The sequence below is a fragment of the Electrophorus electricus genome, chromosome 6 (assembly GCF_013358815.1).
Source record: "Electrophorus electricus isolate fEleEle1 chromosome 6, fEleEle1.pri, whole genome shotgun sequence".
NCBI lineage: Eukaryota > Metazoa > Chordata > Actinopteri > Gymnotiformes > Gymnotidae > Electrophorus > Electrophorus electricus.
Window position 1 is genome coordinate 22,142,848 of NC_049540.1, and position 26,686 is coordinate 22,169,533.

At 40.3% G+C, this 26,686-nt stretch overlaps 4 protein-coding genes and 2 long non-coding RNA genes across 11 annotated transcripts in view; 3 read left to right on the forward strand and 3 right to left on the reverse strand.

The window, feature by feature from the left end:
• The first annotated feature begins 2,861 nt into the window (after positions 1 to 2,861).
• On the forward strand, positions 2,862 to 7,722 carry npas4b (neuronal PAS domain protein 4b). Its single transcript, XM_035527400.1, has 8 exons — positions 2,862 to 3,412; positions 3,752 to 3,915; positions 4,135 to 4,237; positions 4,458 to 4,749; positions 4,871 to 4,980; positions 5,127 to 5,262; positions 5,377 to 6,971; positions 7,077 to 7,722. The coding sequence occupies exons 1-8, from the start codon at positions 3,238 to 3,240 to the stop codon at positions 7,100 to 7,102; spliced, it is 2,601 nt and encodes an 866-aa protein (XP_035383293.1). The 5' UTR covers positions 2,862 to 3,237; the 3' UTR covers positions 7,103 to 7,722.
• Positions 3,303 to 8,685, reverse strand: LOC113574442. The gene is made up of 4 exons (XR_003410324.2): positions 8,599 to 8,685; positions 8,328 to 8,506; positions 3,833 to 3,910; positions 3,303 to 3,374 (listed from the first exon to the last, which is right to left on the reverse strand). It is a non-coding gene; the product is annotated as an uncharacterized LOC113574442 (long non-coding RNA).
• An 890-nt stretch (positions 8,686 to 9,575) lies between these two features.
• Positions 9,576 to 10,836, forward strand: mrps12 (mitochondrial ribosomal protein S12). Its single transcript, XM_027005203.2, is given in 4 exon segments — positions 9,576 to 9,732; positions 9,956 to 10,011; positions 10,254 to 10,307; positions 10,310 to 10,836. Coding segments are annotated over 3 exon segments (429 nt in total). The 5' UTR covers positions 9,576 to 9,732; positions 9,956 to 9,962; the 3' UTR covers positions 10,636 to 10,836.
• Positions 10,837 to 12,074: 1,238 nt separating this feature from the next.
• Positions 12,075 to 16,596, reverse strand: nlrc3l1 (NLR family, CARD domain containing 3-like 1). Its single transcript, XM_027005633.2, has 7 exons — positions 16,287 to 16,596; positions 15,874 to 16,072; positions 15,386 to 15,508; positions 15,000 to 15,092; positions 14,772 to 14,886; positions 14,154 to 14,394; positions 12,075 to 14,048 (listed from the first exon to the last, which is right to left on the reverse strand). The coding sequence occupies exons 2-7, from the start codon at positions 16,014 to 16,016 to the stop codon at positions 12,472 to 12,474; spliced, it is 2,292 nt and encodes a 763-aa protein (XP_026861434.2). The 5' UTR covers positions 16,017 to 16,072; positions 16,287 to 16,596; the 3' UTR covers positions 12,075 to 12,471.
• Positions 16,597 to 17,610: 1,014 nt separating this feature from the next.
• The window catches only part of LOC113574343, a 14,068-nt gene continuing 4,992 nt past the window's right edge, over positions 17,611 to 26,686 (reverse strand). Inside the window, exons 2-4 of the long non-coding RNA XR_003410314.2 lie at positions 23,023 to 23,105; positions 21,449 to 21,524; positions 17,611 to 17,868 (exon numbers count right to left, since the gene is read on the reverse strand). This is a non-coding gene — a long non-coding RNA (uncharacterized LOC113574343). The remainder of the gene's footprint in view (positions 17,869 to 21,448; positions 21,525 to 23,022; positions 23,106 to 26,686) is intronic.
• Positions 19,112 to 26,686, forward strand: part of cnksr2b (connector enhancer of kinase suppressor of Ras 2b) — a 22,655-nt gene continuing 15,080 nt past the window's right edge. For 4 of the 6 annotated variants that reach the window (XM_027005138.2, XM_027005147.2, XM_027005164.2 and 1 more), the window contains exons 1-2: positions 19,112 to 19,851; positions 26,329 to 26,492. In XM_027005138.2, coding sequence (XP_026860939.2) covers positions 19,785 to 19,851; positions 26,329 to 26,492 — 231 coding nt within the window. In that variant the 5' untranslated portion in view covers positions 19,112 to 19,784. The remainder of the gene's footprint in view (positions 19,852 to 26,328; positions 26,493 to 26,686) is intronic. The other 2 variants (XM_027005155.2, XM_027005171.2) reach the window with 1 other exon arrangement.

Here is a 26,686-nt window from a genome sequence, read left to right on the forward strand (position 1 = left end):
TGTCACCATAGAAATTTGATAGGACAGTCCTGTCCATTCTCTCACAGGCAAGCTGCCCTGTAGAATTCCACTACCATTTTCCCTACAGAAAGACATATTGGCTGGCTCCCAGCAACCACACATTTATATTTAAGATGAAGTTGTAACTGTGCATCCAACCTCTGAGAAAGCAAAGCCATCTTTGCAGTAGGTTCGACTACAGCCTAGCCAGTTTCATTTGACGGTGCCACTTAGTAGTGTTGGCTTAGATGGTGAAAGGCTTCGTACTATGAACCCATGCAGTTTTCTGCAGGTGCAAAGATGATGTGTTAAGGACATTACTCATGTTGTGTGATTGGAGACGCTGCATCAGTCAGCAGCTGAGGGAGCCCATTGCCCGCCATTTTGTCTTCAGCAGATGGCCGCACCACCCACATAGTAAACAAAAACACCTCAGCAGGAGCTCCGGTGGTTGGGGCAGCAGCTCCTGCTCTGCAGAGTTCTCCTCCCAGGGCCAAGTCTACTAAGGGTCCATCAAAACTTTTTGTTGACTGTCTTCCACATCTCCTGATGCACGTCAAGCAACTTTTTTGATGTACGGCTTCTCACTGTGGTCACTGTTTCCTGCCTCTGGCCTTCTATTTTCCTCAATTTGTCTCATTATATGTTCACTATTGTTCATAAGGTCAAACATAACTGCTATTTGACCAGTAATGATCTTAATGGAGCCTAGCAAAGAAAAGAACAATATTAGTGATGTAGGAGTCAAAATAATGTGGGCACAGAAACATATATGGAGCACAAACAGGAAGACTTAACCTCTGTATAAAATGACATATCAACTCTGGATAAGGGCATGGAAGGAACAGCTAATAGTTTAATTGACAAATGAATGCTTCTCTTGCACCACTGAATTTCATTTAACAATTTCTTTTAATGCAGTGGATTTATACTCTCTATATATTGATTTTGGTCTGCTTAAAAGTTCCATTACAAAAACAAAAAACAGTGAGTTTTGAGCCAAATTCTAAAAATAATCCAAACAACAAAGAAGAATAAAGAGACACAGTTGCAGTGTAGATGAGCTCTCAGCAAAAAGCTGGTAAGAGGAAGGAAATGTGGATACATTTTCTCTGCTCAGCTAATCACTGGTACTGTGATTTAAACTTTCAGACACACACACACACATTAATATATATATATATATATATATATATATATATATATATATAAATTTTTTACACACTCAAAAACATATGAGTACTTAAACATATACATTTGCCAAACACATACAGACATCTTCATCAAGTTGTTAAAAGGACAGCTAATTTAGCAGAAGCGACATGCACCACAGCTGACCATGTTTTGCTTGGAGTTGGAGGGATGGTCAATGTCTATGACATGTCAGTATGACAAAAACAGTAAACCTTTGGATATGTAATCGTTGAACCAAATGGGATACAAATATTTGTTCAAATAAGAGCCAGCAAACTGACAGTGTGAGAAAAATAGACAGGACCTTTGTGAGGCTTCTTCCATCTTGTCCTGTATTTGTGTGGGAGAGTTGCCAAGCAACAGATTGTCATTCTTTCAGGGAATAAAGTAAAGACCTTGATTTTCTTGGTTTAAAAATATACAGGAACAAAAAGAAGGAGAAACTGTAAAACCAGACAAGTGTCCTTCATTTTGTGAACATATGTTTCTTTAATGCACACATGCATGCTTTGAGCCCCTGGTTGTGTAAGAACACATTTGCCCTCATATTTCACAGTAATTCAGATAAAGTGTTCTGTTCCTCTTCATCAGTGTTCTCTGTGTGCTCTAAATATGCAGTAGATGACACAAGGGAACCTCACATGTTCTCAGTTATATTTATCAAATGATGATCCATACACTTATACTTGAGACAATCTCAAACCATCTGTGACCATCTTGCAACTAAAAGACACATCTCATTATGACAAATTGTAGTTTGGTAACATTTGTTAACAAAATCTGACTTAAAATGTGCAAAAGACAAAATATAACTCTTATATTGTTCATCACACTGAGCTTTACACTTCAATTTAAATCACAAAAGGATACACATGGAGAACTATTAATCACAGCTTACTACAGACATTATGGCCATAACAAAGAGAAGCTCCAGGGACAGAGTAGTCTACTACTATCACTTACATGCACCGCTGATCTTTGGAGTTCACTTCATATGCAGCAGAGCAGGGCTTTCTATTCTATTTAGCTAAGTATGCCGCTTGTGGTTAGGAATAGGCTTTCATCGTGACCCTTACCCTTCATTGTGGTTAACTGTTAAATATATGCAGCAAGCTGCAGCCAATCATGCTGTGTGGGGGTAAAGTCGTGCAATAGAATCACTTGTTTTCTTTATCGTGGTTGTTGTTTATTTTCCTTCTGTGTAAATGTGTGGTTGGAGGGGTGGGTAGACACGGTGGATGTAACATCGTGAGATAACAACCTCCTACCAGTACCTTTACCTGTGAACTAACCATAGTGTCCACTGTAGTATATCATGCCTTCATGACAGTTGGAAAGATTGTACAACTAATGTAGAATTTCTGCCTGTCTATATGTCCCCATGCCTGAATGAACGAATGACTAAAGCAATAAAAATGGGGAAAAAAGAAAAGATAAGAAAAAAATAAATAAATGACAGCAGAGGCAGAGAAACCAGCCAGCTGTGAATTTGAATTGTGACAGTGGTTCTACAAATACTTGATATAAGCTCTTGCACAAGCACGCAACAGGGCTCAAAGTTAAAACCACTACCTTCGCCCCACACCGCCTTGGTTTTGCCCAAATTGGGCTCTCTGCGTTGAAGGGGTTCCCATATCAATCTTACGTCATTATCAAGGAGCCAAAGTAGTAGATGCAGAGACCCATGCGGGAACTGATTCTGATGTATCAGTACACGCCCCCTTCTCGGGATCTTTCTCTATATAAAGGGCATGGATGAAACGTTTTTTTACCAGAACCTACACACCACACACGAGAACTGGCATTATTATCATTAACTAACTCTTCAGTGTTATCTAAAGAAAAGGGACACAAAGAAACGACTGTGCGAGGAAAATGTTACTACCTTAAAGTTTTTTTCTTTATAACGGCAGGCTTCACAACAATTGTCCCAATGATTAAACAGACATCATTACAGTCCCTTTAACTATTCCCTGAAATTGCGTTCGTTTCCTGTTGCATTTCGGCAGCTATTGAGGCCACCTGTAGGCAACGAGCGAGAAAATGTACAGATCCACAAAAGGGGCTTCGAAGGCGCGGAGGGACCAGATCAACGCAGAGATTCGTAACCTGAAGGATCTTCTCCCTATCTCCGACGCAGACAAATCTCGGCTTTCATACCTCCACATCATGTCCCTCGCCTGCATGTACACAAGAAAGTCCGTGTTCTTCACACAAGGTAGGCTAAATTTGTTTTTTGGTGAAGTTGCTTAGCTGATGCAAACGTAATGGTTTAAACAAACTTCATCAGTAGTAACCTGCATTTAAAATAAACATGTTAATCAGACATTTTTGAAGAAACTTTAGAAAAGTAAATAATTGCTGTCCATGGTGCTGGGGTATACGGTTGTTAAAGGCGCGATTAAAAACAGACCTGGCAACCTGTTTTTTACTTTAACAAAATAGGTCGCGTAACATAAAATGTTATATATTATTCAGAGATTAGTTATTTTCGCTACCGATGAAAAGCACTTATTGTACTCATGATTAATATTAGCTTACACTATTTATTGTTCAGAATTAACTGTGGCAGAGCACCATGATGTGAGCGGAACATACAAGACTTTGTCCGAACTCTCAGAGCTCGTGCACACCTTACCGGGCTTTCTCCTCTTGCTAACGAGTGAGGGTAAACTTCTGTACCTGTCGGACAACGTCGCTGAGCACCTGGGCCACTCTATGGTGAGTAATATTACAGTCATCATATCATCATTTTTTTCATCATCATATCATTATTTTTAAGACAACCAATTAAACGATTAAATATTAAATAGGTGTTATTAGGGGGTTTCATTCCTAACAACACTGACTTCAACAATACAGTCACTTTAACATTCCTTAGAGTTCCTACGCCTGTGTGAGAAATACGTGCCTAACCAGGATTCTTTTGGTATAATACAGGTGGATCTGGTTGCCCAGAGTGATAGCGTGTATGACATTATAGATCCTGCTGACCACTTCATCATGAGAAGTAATCTTGTGCCAGCAACCACAATAGACACAGGTAACAATTTCTTCAAACATTACAGCCCAAAGACACATCTAGATTTCCTAACATAACTGCACAAAAGTCTTGTCACAATCTTTTCTTTTTTCATCTATCTATCTATCTATCTATCTATCTATCTATCTATCTATCTATCTATCTATCTATCTATCTATCTATCTATCTATCTATCTATCTATCTATCTATCTATCTATCTATCTATCTATCTATTTTTAGAGCACCTCTTCCGCTGTCGATTCAACACCTCAAAGTTTGTGAGAAGGCAGGGCTCTGGGAATAGAATGAGTCTTGTGCGAGCACGCTGCCTGCCATCTCCTTACCACGCCTCCTCCTATTGGACTTCCAATGCGGTGTGGATGTGTTTCTGCTCACCTCTGGAGCCCCAGACACCACACCCTTCAACCAGCAGGAACCCTCTCCCCACCCCACCCGCTGAGCAGGCCTTTCTGCTGGCCTGCTTCCAGTCCCAGCACAGCCGTGACATGAGGCTCCAGGTCGCCCAGGAGTGGTAAGAGAACCAAATCTTAACATTTAAGCAATTGCATACAGACTGGCATGATGATTATTAGAGGAGTTGGTAACATCAGCAAACAGAACAAGACTTATAATGGCTATCTGTTTCCTGGCAGTGTGAGTGTGTATCTGGGCTATGACGTGGAGACACTGCGCTCTCGCTCCTGGTACAGCTTCCTGCATCCCCGTGATCTCGCTCACGCCTCCACACAGCACTGCACTCTATGTGAGTATATAGATGGCTATACTATAAAAGTATTTATAACTTTAAATAACACTAACTAGCAACAAGCCAAAAAGGAATTTTCTAACTATGAAAGGTCACTACAGTGTGACAGGATATGCCCTATCAAAATAACTACTTCTCTGCAGTACGTGAAGAAGGAGAGAGGCAGGTGGAGATGGTGGTCCAGGTGGAGACAGCTGACCATTCATGGGTGTGGCTGTATATGATCTTACAGCTCAAGAGTGGAGAACATCCAATCAGCTGCCAGAACTATGTCATTAGGTACCCCAGCTATGCACACCTGCTTCTGTTTGAATTTACAGGAAATGGATACCACATATCAGAATCAGACATCAACACACTGACATGTTGTCCTTCTCTTCCTTTGCTCATCAGTGAGTCTGAAGCATGGTCTGTGCGTCAGCAGCTCTACACTGAGCAGAGCCAGCTGGCTCTGCTTTACCAGGAGCCTTTGGCTCAGCAGTGCTCAGAGCCACTGTCCAGCCCGGAGCAGGTCTTCACTCCCAGCAGCAGTGGCTTATCTGCCCAGTCCTTCGACTTCAGCTTTACTACCTCTGGACGCAGCTCATCTGAGGAGCTGCCCAGCACACCTGCCCAGTCTAATCTGTCTCTGGGCTCTGCCCCCTGTCCTACCAGCTCTCTGGATGAAGACAGTTTCTCCCAACAGCATGCAAGTCACCAGACGTGGTTACAAGAAGCCAAAAAGCTCACCACAACAACAGCCCCTACTGCCCCTCCTTCTCAGTTGACTGACATATCCAGCATGGCAAGACTTTGCTCAGCTGGTAAATCCCATGCTCCCCCTGCACTTGTTCCCAATCCTAGCATACCCAAACAGCACAGCCTTGGGGAACTGGTATGCACTCCTCCCTATACCCCAAGACTTGGAGGAGGTTGTTTCACATTTGGTGAGGAGCTCTTTAATCCAGACTCCGTCACCACATTGATCGGCATTCCATGTCGAATAAATCAAGTCACATCCTCTGCAAATCAACTGATGTCCCTCTCAACAGGCACTGGGATCACACTGTCAGTACAGCATTGCTGCAAGCCTCTTTTTGAGAAGTTGCCTCCTACCCCAGATAGTCCAGACAATGACAAGAGTATCCTCATGGCCTTGCCACAAATCAGGGGACCTCTGTATGTGGATGTGCCACATTCGGTATATCACAGTGCCCCTGAGGGCCTTTTGACCCCAGAAGCTTCTCCCACTGAACAGCTCTGTCCAGGATTTTTCTCCCAACAAGCAGAGGATGAGCAAGAGAGACTGGAGATCTCCCTCTTGGCTCAGTATCTCAGTTCTGTAGCTGAGGGGTTCTGTCACGACCGCCCGCTAACCACACGCACCCCCTCCCCTGTCCTCCTCCAAGAGCCCATATCCATCCAGAGTGGTGTGGCTTCCTCCTGTGAATTTCCACCCACCATGTGCTGGAGGGAGGCTCACTCATCGCTGGCTCAAGATGAAATCTCTTTATTTCAAGGAAGCCTTCTACCAGCTGTCCCTCTATCAGCCTCCTCCTCCTCTTCATCTTCCTCTTCCTCCCCCTCACTGCCATCTCCCCACTCCTCCATTCAGCATCCTCCTCCTCCTGGGCCCACACAGGAGGAGGCTTTAGTTGGTGTACACCACCTATGTAGCGTCCAGTCGACGCACCATAACAGCATGACTGGGGCCAGGCTACTGGAGTCAGGGGCACTCGATGAGGCAAAGGAGATAACAGAGAGCAGGATGGACATGGAGATGTTGCCTCCAGCACAATCCTCCACTCTCTCAGCCTCACCTGAGGCAACCCCTGGCTCAGTACTTCCTGATGTCACCCCTGGTCTACCCTGTGCCCAGTCCCTCCTGGAGGAGCTGGCCACCATGGAACCTGTGTTCGAGGCAGCCGCTTCGATTACTCCTGCCTTGAGGCAACAAACTGAGTTGTATCAACTCTCTTTTCAGGAGTCACCACAGCACTTCTACCAAGGTGAGACTCAAAGCGGCATTAGTTTTAGGTTTTATACATGGAATGTAGTTTTCAAGTTTAATAGGTTTTAAGATTCTAATCTATTTCTCTATTGTTATTTTTCAGATGGAACCGGTGATCACATGTTCTGAAATAAGTCTGTGACTTAATTGATAAAGTATGGCATATTGTCACAATTTTCACAATACTTTCTTCTCAGATTAAATAACTGACAACTGACTGTAAAAAAAATGGAAGAAATATATTCATTTTATGTTTATACTTCAACACAATGAATGTTACATGGGCACTTGTAATAATAATAATAGAATGTCATTTTAGAAAAAAAATACTCTAAAGTATTCTTGATATGGCAATTTTGAAAAGTGCCACTTTTGTATTCACTTATAGTGAAGACTGTGTCTTACACAAGGATTATATTGACGATTGATGAAACACATTTGTATTGGTTCTATTGCACCCTGTGTTTTCACAAACTAATGTAGAATTGTCTACAGTAAAGTAGAGGATTGATTCCTAAACTCTTGATATTTATTATTGATTGACATTGTTTACAAAAACCTGTTTGTGTCTGTCTTATTATATGAGAAATATTTATTCTCTTCTATAAAATGATTTCAGTGATAAGTAAATGTTTGGTGATATTAAAGATGTTTACTGCCTTTAATGCTCATATTGCTTTTTAATTAAAAAAAAATAGCCTCACTTCTATGTTCTTTTCTCCTCAAAATATGTATGACAGTCAATTAAATGTATTGTTATCAAAGCAAGGAGCATCAGTGTCCATGCATTCATTAATGCTGCCCCTCAGCGAGTGCATTGTTCTTTATACTTCCTCCCTTTTGTTCACTGCCTTTTTATTGTGTCTCCATGGTTTCATGGAACCGAGAGCTTTAGACTGACGCACATGATGAGGTGTTATCTGTTTTTCCTGACGCATGCTCTTGACTCAGAGGCATGGTGGAGACAATCAGCTTCCCACTCCTACACAGACTCACTCATGCACACTCACTCATGCACACGCTCTCACACACACACACACACACACACACACACACACACACACACACACACACACACAGTGAACATTCACCCAGCCTACATTCACTCATTATACCAGGTAGTGCATTATAATACCCTACATGGCCTTTCCTGCCTCCCTCTCACTTTCCCATCAAGCCTATGGCTTTACTTTCTCCAACGGTCTCTGACTCAATTTTCTCCCCTGTTGCCGAGTGACTACAGATCCTACACAGACAGGCTCCACCTCCATGGCCATGCTAACATTAGTTTCCTGTTAAGTTTATTCAGTTTGTTCCTTCTCCGTTGAGACTGTCCAATGCGGCACTGACCCACCTACTCTCCCTATAGGCCCACATGTGCCTACATGTCCAAAAATAGCACTCGTCTATCCTCCCATTGGCCACCACCATACTCTGTGAATGAGCCTCATTCCTCACTCCCTCCAGCTCTTCTTCCTGTCCTTGTGAGAGCGGTGGCCTTTCAGTGCTGAAGAGGAACAAAAATAGATGCATCTGAAAAGAGGAAGAAAAAAGAGAAAGGGGGCATATGGTACATGAGGTTTGAAGGTACACAAGGACTTTAGGTGCTCGTTCCTTTTGCTTACCTCCCACTCCTCCAATCAGTCAGCCGCGCTTTTCATTCTGCCTCTTTCACACATCTGTGCGCGCTCATTCATTAGGCCCCTCTCTCCTTATGACTCACCCTGGCCCCTAGCCTGCATCCCTCGCTCCTGTGCTCCTTCACTCCAGCGCTCTATTTATCATCCTCTGACTGATCATCCTCCAGCCCCAGCAACACAAACAGCCAGCACCCACTTATACAGTTATGCAAAAGCAACGCAGAAACTCGGTGTGTTGTGTGCTGTAAATTGCCACATCCTCCTACATATTTTGTTTAGAAATAAATACTTTAAAGTTTTTTTTAAATTTTTTCTGTTAAATGTAATGATAAGGCTTGAAAGAAACTAAATGGCAAAGAAACTAAATACATAAAAACGAAATGACATTTGAACAGTGCACACAATACTAATTCAAATTGTGTAACATATATTGTATACATGAAATGATCTTAATTTGTGAAATCGGTAATCAATCTAAATGTGTCCATTTTTGATTATGTGCCTAAAATACGTTAGCGATTACGCTCACAATACAATGGATTCAAACCTGTCCAGTTTGACATCTGGCGGTCAGCAACATGAATTGCACATCCCCGAATATTTGCACTTCAGGTATTTGCTTGACATGTCCGAAGTATACTTTAGTAAAGTATACCAAATCTGTATACTTTATAACGTATTCCTGTTTTATATATTTTGTTGTACATTTGCAGCATCGTCCTTAAATAAATGGTCAACATCGTTTCTGATAGGTATACGTTTCAGCTAAAATTAACGGTTGTAGCTTTAGAGTACATAAATAACCTAGAATGGTACTGTATTTACTAGCTATATAATTATGGGATAGAGGTTTGACTCATCGTGACATTATGATCCAACTGTAACGAACTGTTACCAATGAGTTAAATACGTATTTATATCCAACCACTAGATGTCGATATTGATTCGCTTTGTCGTGAAGGACGAAAGAAGAAGAACGCTTGCGATAACTTTCAGTATGGCTAGCTAACTATAGATAACATAAAGGTAGCGAAAGGTAGAAAATAACCCCTCTTTCCCGTGTCTCTCTACAAGTAAAAACCAGATACACGAGATTACCTGATAGCAACTTAAACACAGGTAGCTACAGTGTGTATTTTATGTAGTTATGTTCGTTGTAATCGCTATATACACATATAAATCAAATGGTTGTTAGCTGGCTAGCGTTAGCTAACATGTTTGCAATATTCTTTACGCTAAGCAGCCAGCTAACTGTCTACTCAGTAGGGTCCTGTTAGGTTCTTGAATAAATTGATGAAGTATTATCTGTTTTTATGTGGATTACATAACATTTCGCTTACAGATTTACTATGGCTTTTCTTGGGAGATTGAGGCCAGTTCTGTCTTCGGTCTTGCAAGGTGAGTTTAAAAGTCGTAACCTGGCTAGCGACTGCGAGTACATACTTGCCAGGGTCGGTAGGATAATGTACCTAGCTAGATAGCTGTAGCGAAGCGAAACGTTGAAAGCCGTTTTTACATACCAACACTACGACTCGTTCCTCCCTATATTTTATTATTGTCAGGCATTGTGTGTTTTTGATTAATGTTGCGGCTTATGGTTAGCCTTATTTAAAGCAAATATTATTTAATTACTTTGGCAGCGACTCAGTCAGCATTCCCCTGGTCCGGACCTGTGCTCACCAGGACGATGGCCACCTCAATCAGATGCATCGGCAGGGCAGACCTCCGCGGCCACTCAAAAAAGTTAGCGCCACATTCGGTCGACCACAGCTGAAGGGCCGTGTTTTGAAGACTCTAATTAGGAAGCCCAAAAAGCCCAACTCGGCCAACCGCAAATGTGCGCGGGTCCGTCTTTCCAATGGCAAAGAAGCAGTGGTGTTCATACCTGGGGAGGGACACAACCTTCAGGAACACAATGTAGTGCTTATCCAAGGAGGGAGGACACAAGACTTGCCAGGTGTCAAGCTGACAGTAGTCAGAGGCAAATATGACTGTGCTCATGTAGTGAAGAAGAAACAGTAACAACTGTTGCCACATCTGGAACCACTCCTGAATCTTAGAAAGTTCAACATCAACATCTCTAAGTGGTTTATTTTCAGAATTTTTGAGGTTACTTATTTACAGTAACAGTGTATTCAATCATGCAGTTTATTTAAAGTTTGTGAATGTTCATAATCTTGGCATCTCATTTACATGAAAATAAACCAATCAATTGAAGTGAAATTATTTTTTAAAGACACTTGAAGTAACACCTTTGCAGTCTTTCATGAAACATCATCTCTACATCTGAAAGCAGACCCATGTTCAATACAAGTGGAGCATTGCAAACTTTATCAAAGAAATTGCAGCTTAAAATTATAGCTGTGTATATTCTGCCAGTGGTTATTTTTAAAGGCGTCTCCAAGGCCTTTATGTCTCATAGCTAGGAGTTCAAATACACCACCTGGTGCTCATGATTCCCTCTACATTCACATCAAAGGGAGGAAAATTACTGAAAGGGCTGTTTAACCCTAACTTAAAATACCACTGATACAACATAAATGGATCATGAATTCCCATGTTATAGTCATATGGGAAGTGACAAAGAATATTTAGTTGGGGGGGGGGGGGGGTAAAGAACCTTTTGGAATTCTCTCAGTTACTACATCAATGGATCCTAATATGATTTGATGTTTAAGTCATAATACATAAAGGTGGTGTAATTTAACAAACTGCACAGAATTTTAAATTCCATTGTTGTTCTTGAATAGTGTTTAAATACTAAAGGTAACTGAAGGGAAAAAATTAGAACTTACAGTTAAGAACTAGTGAAGCCTTTATTGTCAATAACCTATGAATAGTGCCAAATGTAGTTTTCATAGTTAAGACTAAATACATGGCTATTGTACAACAACATTTAGCTGACACTTTTATCCAAAGTGACTTACAATTATGACTGAGTACAACTTGAGGGTTAAGGGCCTTGCTCAGGGGCCCAACACTGGCAACTTGGGTGGGGCTTGAAACAGTAAGTGTCTGATTACAAGTATCTTAACCACTGTGCTACCACTGCCCCTGTCAGCTCTACACAATATCTATGCATTCCACTGTACAGTAAAACGCCAGCCTTTCTGTTTTCAGGTATGCTGGAAATGCATACCAACCTTTTGTCCTTCCAGTGGCTGTCCTTGGCTTCTGGATAAAAATCATGATTTTGGAAGCTGCATCAAACTTCACCATATGTTGTTTGTAAAACAAAACACTGTAAATTCAATAGGTTTCAAAAATGTCCAATGAAAGCTTTATACTGATCACAAATGTATAACAATACACACATATATATGACATTTTTATATTAAAAGTAAAAAGTTTGGAATGCTGCTTATATATATATATATATATATATATATATATATATATATATATATATATATATATATATATATATAGATAGATATAGATATAGATATATATATAGATATATATATAGATATATATATATAGATAGATATATAGATAGATATATATATAAATAAGCAGCATTCCAAACTTTTTACTTTTAGCTTGAGCCAGGAGTTCCTAAGTATGAAAGACTTAGTCAAGATGTGAAGCAGTAACAGAACATAAGTAACAAAATTTGCATGAGTAAAATGTAGACTGATATGTAAAAGCAAAACACAGTAATGTCAGAAATGGATGCACTGCATTCTCCTCCATGCAATTTAAGATGCATAACAACACTGCCAATCAGAGTGGAAAGCTATGACAAGTCTGATTGCCAGACTTGTTATATCTTTGACAAGCCTGGCAATCTGAGGAGAGGAGCTATGTTTCAGTCTTTGGCCTAGTGTCGTTTTTCCAGTATGCTTTTAAACCAGTTCAGTTACTTTTAATCTGAGGGAAAAGTTCATCTAAGCACATCTGAAGGTTTTCATTCCTCTCAGGATGGTGATTCTCCTTGATCTTTTTTCGTATGTAACGTGATATTTCTTCCTGGGTGTGCAATGTATGCCCTGTGCTGGAAAGGAAGCTCCTAAGCAAATCCTGGTTGGCTTCTACTGACATGCCCAGAAAAAAACGCAGGAAGATGTCATAATTGCCATCTTTGGCATGCATTGCTTTGTCCACAGCATTCTTCTGCAAATCCACCAGAGAGGGCTCCTTTTTGAACTTTTTGAACTTGTGACCTTCTAAAACATTCTTCCCATGGTTCTTGAAAGAAAGGAAAACAAAAAGGGCAGCTAGGTATTCCTGCATAGTTGGGTGAACAAAGCAGTCCACCTTCTCATAATACATCACAAACCTTTCCCTATGGAACTGCGTACAGAGGCCAGCAGTGACCACTGCATCTTGAGCATCCAGACCACACTCTTTCCAGTTCTCTTTCTCAATTCTAAACACACTCTTCTCCAGTAACTGGAAGGCCATCTTTCCAAGTTTCATGACAAAGTCCTGATCATTAAGAACACCCTCTTTACTCTGGGTGGTCTGCAATTTCTGGCCACGCATGCTAATGTGCACCAGCAGCAGTTTGGTATAGAAGTGAGTAAGAGCTTTTGGGAACTCTGCCCCAGTTGGCAAGTTATGGAGCTCTCTCTCAAGCACATTGCGCACCACCCAGCAGAACAGTGGCATGTGGCACATAATGTAGAGTGTCCTGCAGGACTTGATGTAAGTAATCACACTCTCTGCAAGCTCTTTATCTGCAATTGCCTTCCTGAAATAAGCCTCCCTCTGTTCGTTTGTGAACCCACGAACCTCTGTTATCTGGTGGATGCATTCTGGAGGGATCAGATTAATTGTTATGGGTCGTGTGGTGATCCACACGTAGGCAGAGTACAGCAGGTTCCCCCGGATCAGATTGGTGATTAAGATTTTTAGTGTTGTCGGCTCAGACTGATCACACCAGTATGCAGTTCTGCGAAAGTCAATGGGCACATTGCAGTCGTCCAGGCCATCGCAGATGAACATTACACTACAGCCTTCAAATTCAAGGTTATCCACCTCCTTCATCTCAGGATAGAGTCTACAGATTAAATCCATGAAGCCTATTTCGGCATCTGCCATCTGGTTCAACTCTTTGAATGGCAGAGGAAGAAGAAAAAACACATCTTGGTGTGCAGTCCCGTCCACCCAGTCCAGTATAAACCTCTGAACTGCAGATGATTTACCAATCCCTGGACTTCCTTTAGTCAATAGTGTCCTTATATACCTTGTTTTAACAATCTCAGGGTTAAATATGTCCCTGCAAGATAGGACTTCTTTCTTGTCAAAGCGACCCTCCTGTAGCTCTTCTATTTGTCTAAACTCATGCTCACTGTTTGATGCAGCATTTCCACCATCTGTAATGTAGAGGTCTGTGTAAACAGCCTCAAAAAGAGTCTGCTGGGCCAGGCCTTCATAAATGTTCTCATACTTCCTCTTTAGAGTTATTTTTAACTCGTAACGGACTTCATCTGTATGGGATAATAAAAGAAACATTAAACAAAATTTCATATTTTTGTTAATGAAAACAAAAACAGAGAAGGAGAACTATATGAGGAGGAGTATATGACTCTTACTCCTTTTACACAGCCCCTGCAGGTAGTCAGCCACCTTCTTTAAGTTCATGTCTCTCAGGACCAGCTGTGTAATCTTTAGGGACACCTCTATGTCACAGATCTCCAGCATTTTATCTACCACATCAACAATATCAAAGCCATCCAGGGGGTCTCGAAAGCACTCTGGGTAGCGCTCCCACAGGATTCGTTTAAAGCTTTTTAATTCATCTGCGGCGAGTTTCTGCAGGCAGCTTTGAAGAGCCTGTAAAAAACATTATTAGTTTAATGTGCACAACATGAAAAATGGTAATATAAGAAATTCTCAAGTAATGAGCTAAATTGAAAATCCTTAAAGCTGGCTTGCCTTGACCAAGTTAATGCATTTTAAATAAAGTACAAGTTAAATTACACATAAAAGACCCTCAGAACAACTTCAATCGCAATTTGTTGGATTACATCAGCAATGTGAAACCTTTTTATATTAATATTTGTTCTAAACTGATTGATCAGGAAATAGATTTTTCTATTTCCTGATCAAAAAAAGCTGTGAAGCTATGGAAGGCCAAGCAATGAAGAGAAAGCTATGAAGGCAATATGAAACATTTCTCAATATGATAGCCATGATGAAACATTTCTCACCTTAAAAGTGAATTCAACAGTCAGAGCGGGGTGCCGCTTCTCATTAGGATCTTTCAATAACTCTGGTTTTAGGGGAGGAGTTGGACTTGGCTGGCTGCAAGATTTTTTCTGTGACCTAGATTTAAAGTTGTTCAAGCAGAAGTTACATGGTAGGAAGAAAAACATTATAGGAAGAAAACATTCCAAAAGCAGTTTTTTAAGGGCACAAAACCAGACACCTGAACTCACTTTCGTTCAGACTTGCTCTCGCCTTCTTGACCTTCATCACTACAAAAAGAGCAGCAGCTTGATGCGGAAGAATCCTGTCTATCCAGCTGGATCCTGTAAATACATGGTACCTCAAAGCAAAAACACTGAAAAACACTCCAATTTCTAGGGTTTTTACAGCTTTAAACACTTGACTCAAAACACCTTGAAGTTGTGTGATAATTAAGATGGAAAGCCTGAAAGAACTGCCTCCTTCCTTTTGTTTTGGAGGGAGGAGGATTCTTCATGCCACAATGTGATATGCTGGTAGAAAATCCATACATACCTCACATGTGCCTAAGGTGAGCTGAAAATATTTAGTAATGTTCAGATTAGTAATCAGTTTCATTACTAGGTAAAGGACTCACTTAGTTGTGATGCAGGTTGGAGATTCTTCATCAGCTTCTGTTTCGAATCTATCATTTAACCAGTCATCACTCTTCATTGACACATAACTGGGTGCAGGGGAAGCAGCTCTCTCAACATCATAGCTGAGAAAAAATGTTAATTAATCAAGAAAGAAACAAAGATGATAAAGTTGACATGGTAACCAGTGAAATGTCAAATGCTTCTCTGATTATTGTGACTGAATATTGTCTAATTATTAATACTAGTCAGATAAGAGGCCCCATCTATTAAACATTATAATCACAATCTATCCTCAGCCTACTTTGTTTTATACTGCCAATGTATAATATACTGCATGGACATACAGAGATTTACCAGCAGATGTCATATTTGCACTACCAGAAATCTCAAAATTGATTTCAGACACGCACGGGTTAAAATGTTATTTATATGTCGTCTGTTGCAAGAACCAAAATGTAACTTTCCTTGTCTAATAAAATATACGTACACGTGTGTTATAGGTTCCCAATGCATTAAGTCAAGCGACAGTCTTCTTTCGGGATTATAGTCGTCCTCATCTCCTGGATCGCTCCCGAAAGCGGAAGCACCTTGGCCAAAAGGAAGGCTATTATCCGAGGCTGTGTCTTCCATCTCGGAAAATTAGCCTTCGTTAGGGTGCCTGGACTGTGGTGTATTTGTACTTTTGTCTACCAAAACGAGTTTAAAAGATAATATTAAAATCACTTACAAATACAAATACAACCACTAGAGGCATCGGTCTTCATAGCGCAGTTATTTTTTACTTCCGTGTTAAAAAAAACGCCATTGTATAATACGATATATGCATGTTAAATGCAAACATTTGGTGCATGTACTTCATGCAGACCTGTTTTATATTGTAAGTTTTAATATGTTACTTACGCTTTCCAGAAATACTCATCCACCGTGCACTTCGTTCTTTGATATGGGATCTAATAGGAGGCTAGCTATGCTAGATGGGCCTAGTTGTCAAACTTCAAGTGGCCTACTTTAAGTTTTCTTTGACTTGCGATTTCCAACAAAAATGGTTTCAGTCCTATGCTCTGGTCCATGTATGTTTACTTTCTAATTCGAATTTAAGAATTAATTGCACTACGGCAGATGAGACCTACAAGACAAAATTAGTTATTAATATCACTTCAAAACCCTAAACATCGACTGGACCTTAGTGATATTTTGGCTAGATTGTAAGTTACTTTCACTTTTGTCTAATAGCTATTTCCTGTCTCTCTTAAAGAGACCACGGAAAAATAATGCGCAGCAGTCTAGACTGGTGTATAGACGTTGGTAAGGTAGCCTAAAACAATATATAGTTTACAGCAAAGGTATTGTTATTTCAATTAAATAACCGACGTAGAAAGTTAATGTCCTAAGGCCAAAATAACTTGGTGAGTTTTGATCTTAGTACAAACATATCCACCAGTATGAATTTGTGAGCGGCAATTTTCTGTTTTCTGATACATTTGGGTGAAAAAATGATCAAGCTCTAAGTGTATTATCAATATCAAAGCTGTTCATTTTTTTAATTACAAAAAGGGTTTAATAACTAATGTTAATTATTAAAGTTTCAATCAATAAAATGTATACAAATAAGAGTATTTTGATATGAAAATATCATTTAGTAAATTTTGCACATGATAGAATGGCAGTTAAAAGGTAGACTGAAATAGCAGTGTGCATTTGGTGTAGCTGGCAAGAGCTGCTTATCACCTGAAAGAGACAAGTAAAATTTGCTTGTGCATGCTATAGCCTGATTGTTTAACGTTCTATGTAATTATAATGCAGTTAAAATTGATATAATTAACATTACATTTCATAAAGGTTAGCATGTAAGTTCATTAATCCATATTTAATGGTTGTTTATTGACAGTATGGTGAGAATGGTAACCTAAATATCTAAACCCTTGCTCCTGTACTTCTCATTTCTATACTTCTGGCTCATGTTCAGAAAGGTCCAATTGGAAGGATCTGATATCCTGTGGTCATGTTGACTTAATACTGAAAACTGATGTAAAGAGGTAAAGATAAAATGTGTTCTGCCCCCAAATGCCTTTGTTGTCTCTTCTCACACACACGCATGCACACGTTAAGTGTTAATTTGAAATGCAATATTTGTTCCATCCATAAACACCAAACAAACAAACAAACAAAAAACAGTACAAAATTAATTTTCATGATCTGTTTTATAATAGGTGTAGTGGGAAATGCTACATTCACAGTACTGAATACTATGAGACTGGATAACTTCCCTCAGCATATGCACATACACACACACACACACACACACACACACACACACACACAGAGAGAGAGAGCAGCAGCAGCAGCAGCAGCAACAACAGCAGCACAACAGATGGTGAGGAGCTGAGGGTAAATAGGGAAGGTCTGATTTGGAGCACAGGCCTTGAACATATTCATCCCCCACTCCATACTCCTCAGAGCCTCTCTCTTCAGTGCTCCCAAGCTGGTAAGAATAAAAACATCTGTCAGCAACACACACCCCTCCCCCCCTTAAGCTCTCACATGTAGCAAATATCCCACATATCTTATTCTGATTCAAAGCACTGCCATCCATGCAAGCAAGCTTTAGCTAGTTCCTTTGAAATCTATAAGCTGAAAGTAAGTAAATGAGATTCTGGGGGTTTTATTTACTGCAGCCAAATGTATTATTAAATAAACAGGCCTACTGGGCCTTTTGGTTCCTTGCTGTTCATAGTAAAAGCTATAAGTCTAATCAACAAAATGGTTGAATATACCTGGTTATTATATGTAGTAACAAATAAAAACATACAACACAGAGAATTCAGAGACTTTAGCCTATCTTGACATGCACAATTTGTGTTAACCATCCTCCAACTTCTCCTCATTACTGGATATTTATTCTTTGAAACCATTTACTTGCCTAAAGAATTTACAGAGCATTTTTTAACATCATGAATGAACAAAACATTAGAGATGCCTGCCTGATAGGTATACCTATTAGCCCCAGTACTTCTTGTGAGCAGATTTGAATTGTAACACTTATTTTCAGACCATGGTGAGCTGTCTTGTACTTTAAAATCATATCACTCTCCACTAGTCTCTTTCTAGAGTATAGTAAATGTGCATATTTTCCATTTTAGTGGAAAGGTTTCATGGGTCCTGTAGGTGATTATAGTCATACTGCCATGGGTGTCAGTGTTGTATTTTTAATCTTAATAAAACACTTATTTAACAATTGGTTTTATTCCTGATTACTTGTCATCAGTAAACAACAACAACATAATGTTTTATGGGTTCTAGGATCTATGTATTGCACCAATATATGTAGTCACAGATTAGACTCCTCTAAATTAGACTAATAGATTAGAGGCAGTCCCCATGAGTAAAGTGAAAACACTTTTATACATTTAATGATACGGTTCAGTATTCCTTCTGAGAGTGATTAATTTATGTTATAGACTGGCAAATTGGCTGTGAGCGTTTATTCTTGGATGATCACAGAAAAAGTCTTGAGTATAGCTCATACTTTAAAGAACGTCGTCTTAATCCCAAAAAGAAGAAAATGGAAATACATACATACAAACATACATACATACACACATTCATATATACATATATAAATATTTTATTAACAATTGGCAATAATTCGTTTCAAGAAAATATATTTTTAAAATGCACATTTGTCTATAAAAACATATAGCCTACCTAAGTTTATTTGAATGGATAAATGAGACGGCAAATCCCAACAGTAATGATAGGTCTGACCGCTCTCAAAATTTCTGAATTGTGGACGCGCATTTTCACAATCAAATGATGGTTGAGTTAGCTCAGCCACCATCATTTGAGTCTGAGGCTTTACATAGGCCACAAAATCTAGTAATAAAACGCTGTAACGCTGGGTTTGTTCCATATGCTGGGTAAATGCCTAAAAAAGCCAACGACGGGCAAGAAGGATAAGAGCGCGATTCATACGAGTGTGCGCAAAGGACGCGCATACTGTTTACTACTGGTAACAGCTTGAGTCGACCGATGTGATGTTGGCGTAGTTTTTTATCTTGTCTTGATTCAACGCTGATAAGTGCAAAATGTAGAAATATCGCGATGTAAATAAGCCGTCAAGAAGGAAAGAATGCGCAAAGAATGCTCGTGATAAATCAAGTAATCGTTTGGCTGTCATCAAAAGACAAGTACAGAGGAATGCATTGAATCTCTGCGATTTAACCGAGACAGACATGCTTTGGACTTAACAGAGCCCCAGTGCTTTGTCAAAGTAGTCTGCCAATGTACATTTCCAGGGAAACGCGAAATGGATGTAACAGAATCCGATTTAAATAGCAAGGAATTTCGTAGTTAAATTTTCTTTTGTTCGTTTCTTTGGCACTGACCACAAAAACTTCCATGATGGCTTTGGTCATGGAACCTGTAAGCAAGTGGACAACATGTCAAGTGGTGGACTGGATGAAAGGTAGGTAGCAGATTTGATGTGCAAAGAAGATTCATCTTGAATATTTTGAGACGCATAAGAGAAGGGATTTTCATGCACATATATATTTTTTCACAATGATATACATATAAGCATGTATGTTTTATGCGTGGTGGTGTGCTTCTGAAAGCACCTCGATAGTAATAATTTGAAACATTAATACAATGGCTGAAAATGACAGGAAACCATACGAAAAGACACAGGTTAACCTAGTCAAGCAGTTATAGCAAATTTGTGCTATTTGTATTACATTCACCTGTGGATGAACACAAACCTTAACAAGGCAGTGTAAAAGCCTTTACTGTTATTGTATTAATGAACAGAGTTGGGTGGATGAGTGGTCACGTCGTCACGTCATACTGAATGAGTAGTGATGGGTCACGTGCAAAGTGAGTAATCAGCTGGGTCTCCCAGACAGTCAGAGGGGCTCTCCTAAACCCTCCGTGATTTTCCACACAAACAGTGAATCGGATACATGTATTTATTATTTGAAATTTTGAAAGAAATGAGATTGAACGTATTTTACATGATAGAATCTCATAGTGATATTCAACTGCCACTGCTATTAGAATTATATGCGTTAGTGACCATAAAGAAACATAAATGAGACAGTAACAATTTCTGGTAGCCTGTAGGTTCTTAAGTTTGTATACCTAAAGCTGGACACTTTGTTGCAGCAAAGTCTATTGTCCTTCTTATTTTTTCCTCTGAGTCACATTTACAGCAGTGTGTTGCTTTCAAGGAATTCATTCACCTATATGAACAAATTGGATCAATAACTCATTTCTCTCTAAGACAGTTCCCATTAACGTGTTAGGCCTCTGCTTGGCTACTTTGTATTTGGATAAGCTTCGCTCTCTCTCTCTCTCTCTCTCTCTCTCTCTCTCTCTCTCTCTCTCTCTCTCTCTCTGTATGTGTGTGTGTAGTCATATCTCAATATTCTGAATCTTTGAACTGAGAGAGAGAGAGAAAGAGAGAGAGATAGAGATAGAGAGAAAGAGAGAGATAGAGAAAAAAAAGCTTGCTCTCTCTCTAACCATGCAAATGCTGTTACAGGTACGACAGTGGTTTGGGAGATAAACAGTTTCCTGGGGGGATAAATAGTTTCCTGAGTCATGCAGGTGATTATAGTCTTACTCCAGGTTTTAATGAGTGTATTAGTTACTACCACCTGTGCTACCTGTACAGGGCTGATCAATCTCTTTCCTATGCTTCTCATTTAGATGAAACCTGTGTATGTTTCAAGTTTCAAGTTTATTTCTCACATGACAAGTTTATATGTCACAGACAATGTTTATATGTCACAGACAAACTAATAGTCAGTGTTATAGGTGCTATAGGTGGCTCTTTGTTAGAGCTTGTGCTCATGGAGTATAAACACAAAAGTGGAGGATGGGACAGATGAAGGATGCAATGGCCAGTCTGGCAAGAAATAGAAGGAAAACACAACGAGATACACTGTGAATTATACAGTGTTGGTCGCATGGAGAGTGGGTGTATGTTCTGGGCAATGTTGGCGATGGTCCACCCATGACTAAGAAAGGCATGTAGGAAGGGCCTTAACTCTCTCACAATTTACCTCTTTCCCAGCTTGACACCTCTTGGAAGATGTGTTGCATTCACAGTGTCTTGACTCTGAGGAGGTTTATCATCATCTGTAGGGGACAAGAAAGTACAAGCTGCATTATCAGCTACTCAGTTAAGCAAGCATTGCTGTCAGTGTGAGAGAGAGAAACAGAGAGTCTATTCTGAAGCCCCTGTGGTGAGGCAGGCTGTTAGAAGGTGCTTGTGGCTGTGTGCTTATTAGAGCCTTTTAATCAGCAGTGTGTGCAAGAACTTGCAAGAAACACAAACACCTACAGTACTTGAGCACCTGGTCATGTTGCTATGCATTTTACCATATTCTCAAACACAGCAGGAACATGTGAATATAGCAGAGCACTGCTGATGTTTCTCCCTATTGCACCCTCAGGCTCATGTGTGCTGGTATAAATGAAATATCCCCTACTTCCCACAGCTGCCTCTGCCTCCCCTTAGGCTGCTTCTGTATATGTTAATACTATACAGTAAAACATAAGGTTATCCTAATCCACACTGGAGCAATAGCATGACTTTTGATGGCTGTCAGGGTCTGCCTGTCGAGTGCATTTCAGCTGTAGTATCTGTTCTTGTGTCCTCTCATATAGTGCTGCAGCCATGCCCAAAGGCTGTTTTAAGGCAACTCCCATGCATTTAATATCTTACGTATTTTGTGGCAGACCACTTGTTGTGGAGGTGAATGCACATCTGCCATTTTTATGTATTTTTGAATTTGCATTTAGGGTTCACAGTTTGCTGCAGCGGGGATTCCTATATTTGTTAGTGTAATTGTGGATACCATGGAGGCCGGGGGGATCAGACCAGAAATGTCTACCTGCTCAGCTTGTTTTGTGCCTGTCCATTGTACCATTTGAGTTCTGAGGCTATTAACACCTGGCTCTGGAATGCAGGATGGTTCTCATACCTCTGCTAAAAACCTCTCAAAGAATCACACCTAGTTACTTGTGCACCACCCTTCCATTCAGTCAAATCAACAGGAGAACTAACTAACCACATGAAAAACAACAGTTTTTAGTTGTGTTCTATTAATTGCTATTTTGTGGTCTAACTGGATAATAAATTGAGCTCTTCACCTTATAAATACGGCAAAAAGAGGTTAAAATGCAACAACATGGGGAGGCGGAGTCAGAGGGAGAAAGTAACACTGTGATCTTTATATACAGACACACTAACAAACATCAACCTGCTTTCCTGTTTTTTTCATCAATATGACTCACATTCCTTCTTGTCTTTTGTCTAACTGTCAATAGCTGCTTGCAATGAACAGAGGAACAGACATAGCAATGGGACAAGACAAGCTTTTGCACTTTAGATTGGAAACCCATTGATGTTTAATTGTGGCCCACCACAAAACTCAGATCTCTCTAGATCTGTACTTTGCTCTAACAATCCCACATACTGATGTGTCCTGTGGTCTCGCTATGTGGCCCCCAGCACATCATGATTAGCATTCTGTGACTGCATCATTAGCATATGGCTTTGTGCTGATGCCTAAGGAGGTCTCTGATGGCCAAACAGCAACCTGTCTAAGGCTGGAGAGATCCATGAACTTACCTCTGTTCCTCTGGTGCTTCCTGCCTCTTGCTGTCTCCTGCCCTCTCTGAGTTCAATCCTGGGCATTTTGGTTTTCACAAAAACTAAGGTAAGACAAGGCAAGGACAATTTATTTATAGAATGACACTTTTCATATGCAATTCAAAGTGCTTCACATAAAAGAGTTAAATAGCAACCTTATTTCATCTGAGATCTATCACCTCAGGAAGAATGAAGATCAAATATTGCCCTGATCAAATGCATGTTTTATGAAGTAGTTTTATGATAATAATGATTGGTAACCCCAAGTGTGTTCATTATATCCATGAAAAATGAGTCTTTGTGAATAGATTTATGCACTGAGCAGTGTGGAACTTCTGATGATTTCTGAAGGCTGGCCTCACTTATGCAATGCGGTCTTCTGCAGTGGGCCTATATTCCTCCTGGTATTTCAGATTTATCTATATCAACCATTATTTGTTTTATATTTAAAAGTTAAATGAAACTAACTAACTGATAAAATTGTGAGCAGGATCATGTATAATTTTGTGTATTGTTTTCAAATGTTACTCTGCCCCCGACATTGCATGATCTTAAAGATGCAGTGATTGGCTATATCTGCATGAACTGCAGCTCAGAAAGATGCAGTGTTTGGCTGTATACACCTTGGAGGACGCGTGTCTCTTGCAATTACCCTTCTGTCTGGTCATAAATATCCTTGTCATACCAAAGTTCCTAATCCCTCTTTTAGTTCTGGGACACGCTTCTTACCAGTTACACGATTCAGAGAAGTTCTGGGTTTTTAAGGGAGGTGGAGGATTTAAGTGGACTGGTGTGTTCTAATGTCAATACAAATATTAAACATTTAATTTTGATCCCTTCACCTTTTCTTACCAGTCCTCACTCCTGCTGTGGATGGGTGTTTAACCCTTATCTTTTTAAAGGGATTAACAATCCAGATTAACATTCCACACTCTTCTATGTGATTTTAACACAGTCACAGCAGCTACAATTACCAGCAGCTTAATGTCCTCCTAATCAGTGAGCTCCCTGTTTGTGTACACTGGCTCTCTGTGAGGAACCGTGTTTCTCTCGGCAGCAGCACGAGTGCTACTCTTAATAGATTAGCTCGTTCGCTTCAAAAATGTTTCTTGATAAACTGCTTCATATGGAAAAGCCTGTGTACTTCTCAGGGAGTATCACTATAAAAAATGTGTCATCCTTTCATGACAAGAAATATTAGGGCATTTGAAATATAATGTGTATATGCAGCTACCTTTCTCAGATATATTGTTCTCTCTTATGAAAGAATATAAATTTTTTCCATTTGTCTATAGTGTGCTGTACTAAAAATTATAATTGGAACCTGAATAACAGTAGTGAAGTGTTTCTGCTTGAGCATTCCAGCTCAAACCACACAAATCCAAAGCAACAGAGCTCATCTGTGAATAGGTCTTTGGACTATTCAAGACTTGTTGCCAAAGCTTTAATTATTCCATGACTTATTGGTCTATTCAAGCATAAATCATGTGTACACCTCTATTCATGTATGATAATGAGGATCTAATTAAATCTGCTTGTCCTGGTACTGTTTCTATAGCAACATACAGTGACAGATTCCTTGGTTCAGGACTGGGCTAAGACCCCAATACCTCACTTTCAGTATATCATTTAGCTGCAAGCCCAACTTTTACACATCAAGTTCCATTAGGTTTATGGCTCGGCTCCACACTAGGAGAGATTAGGTAACAGATCTGAGCTTTGATTATTGTGGGCAGTGTCTTGTTCTATAGCCTCCTCCCTTGTTGGGAAGTTTTGGGGGGAGATAAGGAACAAAAGGAGGGAGAGAGATGGAGGGATGGGGGCAGCTGCACTGGGCTCAGAAGGAGAACTAGGGGCAACAGACAGACATAAGAGGTGGAGGGTCTGGGGAGGCGGAGTGGGAGAACAGTGACTAGAAAAAGAGTGGAGTGGCAGAGGCTGTCTGCTGTTTCTGTGAGCCAGTAATCACATCCCAGAAGCTTAGCATCATCCACTGGCATGTCACAAAAAGATTTTTCTGTCTATATTGATCAGATAATTGTTATGACTGCTTTCCTCTCCCATCCTGTCTTTTGTATACAAGATGAGAATCTTGCCACCCCAAGTAGATCATGAATTTTTCTTTTTCATTTGAACACGACTGATAGATCTGTGCGGAGACGGCACATATGTGCCGAGTGTATAAATATAGCTGTGTTTAGCGATGTCGGATTCTTTATTTGTTAAGCCTGTGAGGGAATAATCCACCCCAGGAGGGTCAGTGTATAGAAAGTGGGTGGTATGTGTTTCCCTGACAACCATGATGTTTTGCCAAGCAGTTCTACCCTGAATGATGACAATAGTCCTTCAAGTTCACGGATATGTGTCCATGACAGCAGGGCATTTGACATTGTGTGTGTGTGTGTGTGTGTGTGTGTGTGTGTGTGTGTGTGTGTGTGTGTGTGTGTGTTTGTGTACATGTGTGTACATGTGTGTGTTTTTCTATATATGTGTCTCTGTATTTGTCTTTGCACAAAGTAAAGAATGTTTGAACAGCTGTGTGGCAAACCCTTCACATCTTCCCTTGACATTTGGAATAATCTATGTGAGTGAGCACTTTTGAGCATGTGTGTGTGTCTGTCTATTTGTCTATGTAGTTGTGTATGTTAAACTCCCTTTAGTGAGAACACTAATGTTGACATTCACACAGTCACAGCTTCCGCCTGAGAAGACACATGTGTCACTTGGGATTAGAGTTCCTCCACATTTGTGCTTTGAGTGTGTCTGCTCAAGTGCACTCAGAGCAGCACACAGCACTTTAGAGTCCTCCGTGTTTGCCCCTGAGATCTTTCTGTGTCGGCTCCCACCACACAGCCAGCACCTGCACACCAGGAATGAGAGTCGCAGTGTGGCCATTAACATGGTGTAAGCAGACATAAGGCCCTCTGCTTCTCCATTACTCCCTGACCCCGGAGGCCCTGCGATTCTTAGCTCAGTGACTCATCAATACTTGTCACCATCTCTTTAGATACACTTACACAGTTCATGCCTGCAGATAGGCTTCCCTTCCTCCCTCTAGGATTCGGAATATTAAGTGCCTCAGTCTACAGAGAAATTAATTAACTGAACTAAATGTGGAACTAGGTTTAGCCATTGTAATGAAGTGAATGTCCCACTGAATGTGTTAATACTCATCAAGCAAAGCGATGAATTCACTCAAAATAACAGGAATATTTCAAAGAGGTGGAAAATGCAGATGTGATTGCCTCTCATCGCCTCTGTCTGCCATGTGGGTATTGGTCACAGGCCTGGATGACTGCCTGCAGCAGTATGTGAAGAACTTTGAGCAGGAGAAGGTGGGAGGGGAGCAGCTACTTCGCATCACACACCAGGAGCTGGAAGACCTTGGAGTGTCTCGCATCGGACACCAGGAGCTCATCCTGGAGGCTGTGGACCTGCTGTGTGCCCTGGTGAGCACGGACACAGCATGCATTGCATTTATCCTTCACACTGCATTTATCCTTCTTTGATCTTCATCCCAGTGAAGTGCCTAGGGACATTCTATTATCTGAGACATAGTGCTGCTGTGTCAGTCTAAAAAAAACATTTGCTATGTTATAGTTTGTGCAGATTCTGTGTCATTCTTGCCACATTATTCTTTGAG

Coding starts and splice junctions, on each gene's coding strand:
- npas4b (XM_035527400.1), top strand. CDS start 3,238: ATGTACAGATCCACAAAAGGGGCTTCGAAGGCGCGGAGGGACCAGATC. Junction 3,413..3,751: donor GTCCGTGTTCTTCACACAAG/GTAGGCTAAATT, acceptor TTTATTGTTCAG/AATTAACTGTGGCAGAGCAC. Junction 5,263..5,376: donor TGCCAGAACTATGTCATTAG/GTACCCCAGCTA, acceptor TTTGCTCATCAG/TGAGTCTGAAGCATGGTCTG.
- nlrc3l1 (XM_027005633.2), bottom strand. CDS start 16,016: ATGGAAGACACAGCCTCGGATAATAGCCTTCCTTTTGGCCAAGGTGCT. Junction 15,509..15,873: donor TGGGAACCTATAACACACGT/GTACGTATATTT, acceptor ATTTTTTCTCAG/CTATGATGTTGAGAGAGCTG. Junction 14,395..14,771: donor CTGTTGAATTCACTTTTAAG/GTGAGAAATGTT, acceptor TGTTTTTTACAG/GCTCTTCAAAGCTGCCTGCA.